The 9,310-nt window shown below is 34.7% G+C and overlaps 1 protein-coding gene across 1 annotated transcript; it reads right to left on the reverse strand.

The window, feature by feature from the left end:
- Positions 1 to 7,110: 7,110 nt before the first annotated feature.
- On the reverse strand, positions 7,111 to 8,861 carry LOC120156216 (tropinone reductase-like 3). The gene is made up of 5 exons (XM_039167607.1): positions 8,724 to 8,861; positions 8,323 to 8,437; positions 7,867 to 8,003; positions 7,693 to 7,777; positions 7,111 to 7,136 (listed from the first exon to the last, which is right to left on the reverse strand). Exons 1-5 carry the CDS (start codon positions 8,859 to 8,861, stop codon positions 7,111 to 7,113), a joined length of 501 nt encoding a protein of 166 aa, XP_039023538.1.
- Positions 8,862 to 9,310: the final 449 nt, after the last annotated feature.

Below are 9,310 nucleotides of genomic sequence, written 5' to 3' on the forward strand. Positions count from 1 at the left end.
GAGAGACAAACAAACCTTAGTGAGACCAAGCAGTGCCGTCTTAGTAACCCCATACATAGCCATATTAGGCAGAGGTGTTGAAAGTCAAACATTTATTCGGTGTATTAATGCATCGAATGTGCAATGGTCAAAAGGCTGCAGAAATTGTGGCAGTAGATTTTGTTGAATTTGGTAAGAGAAAATTATCAAATTTAATCATTGTACTTTAGGGTATTTACATGATTAGTTCTTAAGCTTTAACTATAAATACCCTAACTCATTTATCTTCAAAATCATCCCAAATCATTCTAGCTTTCTCCCAATACTAGAGAATTTAGAGAGTTTTTCTTGAGAGTTGTTTTCTCCTTTTTATGAAGAGAGATTTGTTATTGTTTTCTCCTTGTTAGATCGATAGAAGTTGTAATTCTTATTTTCTCATAGTGAAATTCTTCTATTTTTGCCCTTGGTTTTCATCCTATTTTATTTAGGGTTTTCCACGTAAAATTTGTGTCTTCTTTATCTTCATTTTTATTTTCTCAAATTATCAGTTGCGATTCTGCTCTATCAGATAGCCGTATTCCGCAACAATTGGTATCAGAGACGGATTTGAGTGTGTAATATCTATTTATTATCTTTGTGGTTGTCACCAAAAGGTAGATCTTCCAACATAAGAAAGTAAGAAGTTATTACCCATTCTTTGAAGGTTCTAGAGAACTATTCACGATAGTGAAATAGTGGGAGCTATCCGTAATAGAATCTATAGTAATGAAATTTGATATTGAAAAGTTCAATGGGAAAAATTTCTCATTGTGGAAATTGAAGATGAAGGTCATGCTGAGGAAAGACGGTTGTCTAGCAGCTATCAGTGAAAGGTCGGTAGATTTCACAGATGATAGTAAATGGAACGAGATAGACGGGAATGTTATGGCAAACTTTCATCTAGCATTAGCAGATGAAGTATTGTCAAGTATTGAGGAGAAGAAGACACCTAAGGAGATATGTGATCATCTCACCAAATTGTACGAGGCCACATCGTTGCACAATAAAATTTTCCTTAAGAGAAAATTATACACGCTCTAGATTCCAGAATCTACTTTAGTGACGGAGCACTTAAACACAATGAACACTTTATTTTCTCAGCTTACATCCTTAAGATGTATACAATAGGAGAACAAGAACGTGTTGAAATTCTACTTCAAAGTCTACCTGATTCGTATAATCAACTCATCATCAACTTGACAAACAGTAATATCACCAGTCTAGTCTTCGATGACGTTGCAGTTTCTGTTCTACAAGAAGAAAATCGGCGCAAGAACAAGGAAGACAGACAAGTAAATTTGTAACAAGCAGAAGCGTTAACAACGATGAGAGAGAGATCAACAAAACATGGCCAAAGCAGTAGTCACAAACATGGTAGATAAAAGTCAAGAAGCAAGAAAAATTTAAAGTGCTACAACTGTGGAAAGAAGGGCCACTTGAAGAAGGATTGTTAGAGTCTAGGTAAAAACTTCAATCCACAAGGCAATACCGCAAACACTTCAGATGATGGAGATGTTCTATTTTGTGAAGCGTCAACCACCGCGGAAGGTAGAAAGTGATTTGCAGATATATGACTCATTGATTCAGAAGCAACATATCACATGAAAGAAGAGAATGGTTCCATCATTATGAACCTGTCTTAGGGATCTGTGTATAGTTGCAATAATCATGCCTTAGAGATCGTTGGTGTGAGAACCATCAAATTGAAGATATATGATGGAACAATTAAAGTTGTTCGAGATGTGCGGCACGTGAAAGGCCTGAAGAAAAAATTATTATCGTACGGATTGTTGGATAATAATGAAAACAAGATTGATACATGGAAAGGAATCATGAAGGTGTTCCGTGGAGCACTTGTGGTGATGAAAGGTGAAAAGATAGCAACAAACTTGTAAATGCTAAAGGGAGAGACTTTTCTAGAAGCAGAAGCCTCTGTTGCCTCATGTAGTTCAGATTCTGCAATGCTATGACATCAGAAACTTGGACACATGTCAGAACAAGGAATGAAAGTCCTTGTGGAGCAAAAGCTACTTTTAGGCTTAACAAAGGTATCACTTACTTTGTGTGAGCATTGCATAACAAGTAAGAAGCACCGATTGAAATTCTACACGTCAAATTCTAGAGGCAAAAGTGTTCTAGAATTGGTTCATTCTGACGTATGGCAAGCACCAGTTACATCCCTAGGTGGAGCAAAATACTTTGTCTCATTTATTGATGACTACTCCGGGAGATGTTAAGTGTACCTATTAAAAAGAAGTCAGATGTGTTTTCAACTTTCAAAAACTTCAAAGCGCGGGTGGAACTTGATTCTGGAAATAAGATCAAGTGTTTCAGAACAAATAATGGAGGAGAATTCACAAGTGAAGAATTTAATGACTTTTGCAGGAAAGAAGGCATCAAAAGACAGTTCACAATAGCGAACACTCCTCAACAAAATGGAGTGGCAGATTGGATGAATAGAGCCTTGTTAGAAAGAAAAAGAGGAATGTTTAGTGTTGCAGGCCTAGAAAAATCATTTTGGGCAGAAGCAATCAATACCGCCTGCTATTTGGTGAATCGAGCTCCATCAACTACAATAGTGCTAAAGACACCAATGGAGATGTGGACCGGTAAACCAGTTGATTATTCAAACCTCCATGTATTTGGAAGTATTGTGTACGTGATGTACAACTCCCAAGAAATTTCAAAGTTGAATCCAAAATCTAGGAAATGCAAATCATTGGGGTATGCTAATGGTGTAAAGGGGTATCATTTGTGGGATCTCACTGCCCGCAAAGTGATCATCATCAGGGATGTTATCTTTGTAGAAGATAAACTACAAAGAAAAAAAGACGACGATAGCGCTAAAAAGTCAGAGACTACACAGATACATGTGGAAAAAGAGTTTGAACAAGGAGATTCTTCTGAAAGCAGAACCATCACATGATGAACAAGAACTAGAAAGTTTTGAAGCTCCAATAACTTGTCAATCAAATCGTGTGAAAAGACGTCCCAATTGGCACTTAGATTATGTTATAGAAGGAAATAATGCATACTACATTTTAACAGAGGACGGTGAGCCATCAATATTCCAAGAGACAATAAACAACTCAGATGCTTCACTGTGGATGGTGGCGATGCAAGAAGAAATTGAAGCCATTCACAAAAATAATACATGGGACCTTGTGCCACTACCACAAGGAAGGATGCCAATTGGTAACAAATGGGTCTTCAAAATCAACCAAAATTGTTACGATCAAGTGGAGAGGTATCGTGCAAGACTAGTGGTAAAAGGATATGCTCAAAAAAAGGTATTGATTTCAATGAAATATTTTCTCCTGTGGTTCGACTAACAATAGTTTGAGTAGTTTTGGAAATGTGTGCTACATTGAACTTACATCTAGAGCAGCTAGATGTTACAACATCTTTTCTTCATGGAGATCTTGAAGAAGACATTTACATGCTCCAGCCTGAAGGTTTTGAAGAAAAAGAAAATAAGAACTTGGTTTGCAGGTTGAACAAATCTCTGTACGGTCTAAAGCAGGCGCCAAGGTGTTGGAATAAGAGATTTGATTCCTTCATTATGTGCCTTGGATACAACAGACTTAATGTAGACCCTTGAGAGGTTTGGTGATAAAATTTTTGTTATATTACTGTTTATGTGGATGACATGTCCAAAAAAGATCATATTTAAGGAACAATTGGCTAGGGAATTTGAAATGAAGGACTTGGGATAGTAAACAAGATTCTGGGGATGCAAATTCACCAGGACAGAAGTAATAGGAAGATTTGGCTTTCAGAAAAGAATTACTTGAAGAAGATCTTGTCATGATTCAACATGTAAGATTGTAATTCAATTTCTATCACTCTTCCTATTAACTTCAAATTATCCTCCAGTATGAGTCCTAGTAGTGAAGAAGAGAGGATGAAGATGTCTCGAGTATCGTATGCATCAGCAGTGGGAAGTTTAATGTTCGCTATGATATGCACAAAACCAAACATTTCATAAGTAGTGGGAGTGGTTAGTCGGTATATGGCAAATCCAGGCAAAGAGCATTGGAATACAGTAAAGAAAATCCTGAGATACACCAAAGGGACCTCAAATGTTGCACTATGTTACAGAGGATCAAATTTACTTACCAATGGGTATGTTGATTCTGACTATGCAGGGGATTTGGATAAAAGCAAATCTACTACAGGATATGTGTTCAAAGTTGCTGGTAGAGCTATAAGCTGGGTTTCAAAATTACAGTCAGTTATGGTCCACATCCACAACAGAGGCAAAATATGTAGCAACTACACAAGCCAGTAAAGAAGCAATGTGGTTGAAGATGCTATTGGAGGAGCTTGGGCACAATCGAGAGTATGTCTCTCTATTTTGTGACAGTCAAAGTGTCTTGCATCTAGCAAGGAATCCAACATTCATTCAATGACAAAACATATATGAGTTCAATACCATTTCATTCATAAAAAGGTGTAAGAAGGGACGGTAGATATAACACCCTCAACCCGTATCCGACCCGGATCCGAGTCTGAGGTGTCACATTGACTTTTTAAAACATTTACTTGTATAAAATAGTGAGTAATTTAAAACTTTTATAACATATAACTTATTCAAAACGTTTACAGAAATATTCAGAGCTTATACGCTATATTCTTTTGAGTACATGCCAACTAGAACTTTATATATTAAAATACATATTATTCACCTCTCTTCTGATCTGACCTTCAGTAAGGAGAACTGACATGTCTTGCTCCACATTGCTCCTTACTCTTCTTCTCGTTTCTGTAACCTACGTGTGAAACAATCACACGCTAAGTGTATGACTTAGTGAGGCATTAAATTTATTAAAAAAACTCTAACTATTTAAACATGCATAAGCACATCATCTCATGATGTCACACCCAAAACAATATAACATTACATACAATGTAATATACATATCTCACACTATTTCCATCACTAACCTTATTCCACTATCCATATTCTTATTATTTATATCTTATAATCATATACTCATATATTCATTCTTTTAAACCATATATGATTCTTTTAATCACGTAATATACACATCATCTCATATATCATATCCACACATGCATATAATTATCTTCTTTCCTATCATTATCATATCATTACCATTCATATTTCTATTATCTTGTTTATATGATCCATTATGTTCATATCATATATCTTATAACATATACAATAATCACTAACACACATATATCGTATCATATACATTGTATTCAATGTTATTTCTTATTAGCTCATGTATACTTTTGAGAACTTAAGGTATGTGAGTACATTGAGGTTGTGCACCACTATGTTGTCATCACAGCTCATATAAATATCCCGAAGGACCTATTCAGAGGTCATAAAGAACCTCGACAACTGTCCATAGGTCCCGAAGAACCTAGGTAAACTTTCCATATGTTCTTAAAACATAGGTATACTATCCATATGTCTCGAAAGACATAGGTAATTATGTCCATATGTTCCGTAGAACATAGGTAAACCCTCGACTCTTGGCATGCCAACTATACCTATCGCTCTCGTATCATATAACATGGGCATTTTCACTTATATCATTCCACATATACACTTTCATATCACATGTCATATAAGCTCATAGCTTCTTTCACATATACATGTAGTCACGTAGTTTCTTTTCACATAGTTCATGTCAATTCTCATATGATTTCATATTCATACTTCACATGGCTCATATCACTTTGCATGGTCTCACATATATTTTCCATATAACTCATATCATATGATTCATATCTTATTCTTCTTTCATCATATATATCATCCATGACTATATTCATGCATAAATAATAATCATATCACCCATATTAACATCCATAAAATCATGCAATCAAATATTGGAAGTAGACTCATCGTGAGTCTTTTCCACACACATCATATGCCAATGTATATGCACTCACCTTGGCCTCACTAAGTTCCAATCCACTTTTATGCTTTCCTCTCTTTCGATCGAATTTTAACTTGATAATCGTTCTGGAACTTGTTCGTGCTCGATATCTATATAATCATACATTGATATATATCAGTATCTAATTGATATATTCTAATCTATCATTTTTTAGACCAAAAGAAATGTCTATTTCAATTTCCCCTTGAAGTGCATCGATGCATTCTACAGTGCATCGATGCGATGCATTCTTTATCATGTGCATAGATGCACTACTCATGAATCGATACACAAATCACCTTCGATGTTTTCATTTTAAGGGGGTGCATCTATGCACTCCTTATGCATCGATGCACTAATTACATTCGATGTTTCTTCTTTAAAGAGTGCATCAATACACATTGAATGTGCATCAATACACCTTGCCCGGAATTTGCATTTTAAGCCTGAAAACCATCAACTTTTCACTCACTTCTTCTATTTTAAGCCCTTATCATGTCATTAAACTCAATTACCATTACTTAAACCAACTTATATCCATATAAACCATCTTTATCTTCCATATCTCATCATGATTCTTAAAATTTAAGAATCTTGCTAAACTTTCAACTTTGTTATTAATCCTTTCTAACTTCATATATCTCTTATTCTTAGTGATGACAAGTCAAATTTCACTTATTAACTCTTTTCCATAAATTCATCTAAAAACTCATTTTCTTTAATCTCTTCTATATCTTTCATCTTGTTGTTTTAGAACAAATTAAGCTTTCATTAAGCTTAATTATCATCTAATAATCATAACCCATCCTTAAAATCAATAATTAATCAACTAACAAAGAAACTCACCTTTGAGTCAAGCCTTCACGTATGAAGAAGGAATAAGAGAAGAGAACTCTGGAACCTTTCTCTCTTCCTACGTGGTTCCTTATCTTATAAAAAAATCTTCCTTGTTAAATGACCTTTTTGCCATTCAATTCATCTAATAATTACTAATAACTTTTATGATTTATTTCCAAATAAATCATTGAACTAATCCATGGTTCTATTCTAATCACCAAATTCTGAAACTTTACAATTTGATCACTAACCTGGTATTGAGGATGTTATAGTAGATATGTAGAAAATCCATACCAAAGACAACATTTTATGACAAAGGCGGTAAATGCTGATACATTTACTCGGTGTCGATCCTCTTGTGGCCTGTCAGAAACGTAAGCAACATGAAGGTACAAGGTAGAAAGAATGATGTGAAGATATGATTGTTCCAATCAAATCTTCAAGTGGGAGATTATTGAAAGTCAAACATTTATTCGGTGCATTAATGCACTGAATGTGCAGTGGTCAAAAGGCTGCAGAAATTGTGGCAGCAGATTTTGTTGAATTTGGTAAGGGAAATTACCAAATTTAGTTCCTATACTTTAGGATATTTACGAGATTAGTCCTTAAGCTTCAACTATAAATATCCTAACCCATTTAGCTTCAAAATCATCCCAAATCATTCTAGCTTTCTCTCAATACTTGAGAATTTAGAGAGTTTTTATTGAGAGTTGTTTTCTCCTTTTTATCAAGAGAGAATTGTTATTGTTTTCTAATTGTTAGATCGAGAGAAGTTGTAATTCATATTTTCTCATAGTGAAATTCTTCTATCTTTGCCCGTGGTTTTTACCCTATTTTATTTATGGGTTTTCTATGTAAAATTTGTGTTTTCTTTTTCTTCATTTTTATTTTCTCAAATTATCAGTTGCGATTCGATAGCCGTATTCCGCAACATGAGGTTGATAACCACCGTATGATGATATAAAAATAATTGATGAACCTTTCTTAAAGTGAGGAGCTGCGTCCTGCATTATACAACGAAAACAGATTAGCGTCACATCAAATAGGCTATAGTGATTAAGGATACGTTGTTTACCCTAATCATCTTGATTACCTGCAGAAGAAGTATGGATGCTTTGACGTTTGTTTCCCATAGCTTGTCGAGGACGGATTCTTTGGTTTCCAGCAAGGGCACATTAGTCGGATTTACAGCAGCATTTGATACAATCACATCTATTTTCCCATCTTTCTGAAAACAAAGTACATACAATTTTATGCATAACAATTAGCCAGAGGATTGAACATTGTTGATGAGAGAATTTCGCATTCAATCTTATAAGCAACAAATAAGAGAGAAAGGGTCATCAACACAAGGGCAGAGTCCGAGTGCGGAGCAGACAGGGCTTTGGCCCCGGAAATGATAAAATTGTGGTGTAGTCCCTCTAGAAAATGTAATGTTACAAATTAATACAATGGAACAGATCAAAGGAAAGTAATCGAGTTCTCAAGTTTACTAGTTTTTCTTTTTCGACGATTGGTATTGGAATTCAAGATTTTCATTGACTAAGCTCAACAGTCGTGTTTATTAGATTCTTCCTTTGCTGCGCATCAGATACATGACAAACGACTGCGAGAACATGTATTCCTTTAGCTTTAAGCTTTTCCACTGCCTCATCCACGTTTTTCTACAAGCGTACACCTCAAAAACATAATTAACATCCATAATCAAATCAAAACAGATCAAACAACAGCCTATTTCAAAGAAAAAGAAACATAAGAAAGTAATTTAATAAGTTACTGTAAGTATGGTCGGAATGCTTTCTTCCTATTTTGCAAAGTAACAACAGCATCCACAGAACCACAGCATAAGCAATCGATCGATAAACAAATGATTATTCAAATCTTGCTAATTAATATCGAATAGCAATCATTTACTATTGAATCCGGCGAAGATCGAAATTATTAAAAGACCTGCTTGCGAGAGGAGATGACGACCGAAGCACCTTCCAAAGCTAGGCTCTCTGCGATGCCAAAACCGATGCCTTGAGTCCAAGCAGTCACAATTGCGACTTTGCCTTCAAGTCTTCTTGCTGCAACCTTGTTCTCCATTTTCGTAAATTCAAAAGCAACGGCGATGAATACTGGAGAATCTCTCTTTCGTAATTTCGAAATACAGTGGCGATGGATTGAAGAGTTCTCTCCATCTTCCCTTTATATACAATTTCTCAGTGACTAGCCCGCCATTATTTAAATATTTTATTTAAGTACTATAAATCTTTTAATTTTGGTTAAAGTACATTGGAGGTCACTCAACTAAGTTCAAATTATCGGTTTGGTCACTAAACGTTTAAAAAGTTATAAATATATCATTAAATTTTATAGAATTATTACAAGATAGTCATTAAATTTTATTGAACAGTTAAAAAATGTTCATTATCAAACTTTTACACTCATTATAATTTTGAAATAACTATTTTATGACAGTTTGATTAATTTAATTATTACAAGAATCTGATCATATACAAACTTTTAATCTAATAAGTTTGATGAAACTTCTT

Source organism: Hibiscus syriacus, unplaced genomic scaffold, assembly GCF_006381635.1.
Source record: "Hibiscus syriacus cultivar Baekdansim isolate YM2019G1 unplaced genomic scaffold, ASM638163v2 tig00111213_pilon, whole genome shotgun sequence".
Lineage (NCBI taxonomy): Eukaryota > Viridiplantae > Streptophyta > Magnoliopsida > Malvales > Malvaceae > Hibiscus > Hibiscus syriacus.

Bases quoted from the DNA above. Each gene is read 5' to 3' on its own strand.
- LOC120156216 (XM_039167607.1), bottom strand. From the start codon at position 8,861: ATGGAGAACAAGGTTGCAGCAAGAAGACTTGAAGGCAAAGTCGCAATT. The intron at 8,004-8,322 runs AGCTTAGTCAAT...TACTTTGTTTTC, and splicing joins TCTAATAAACACGACTGTTG to AGAAAGATGGGAAAATAGAT. The intron at 7,137-7,692 runs GCTATCGAATCG...CGTTTCTGACAG, and splicing joins ACCTCATGTTGCGGAATACG to GCCACAAGAGGATCGACACC.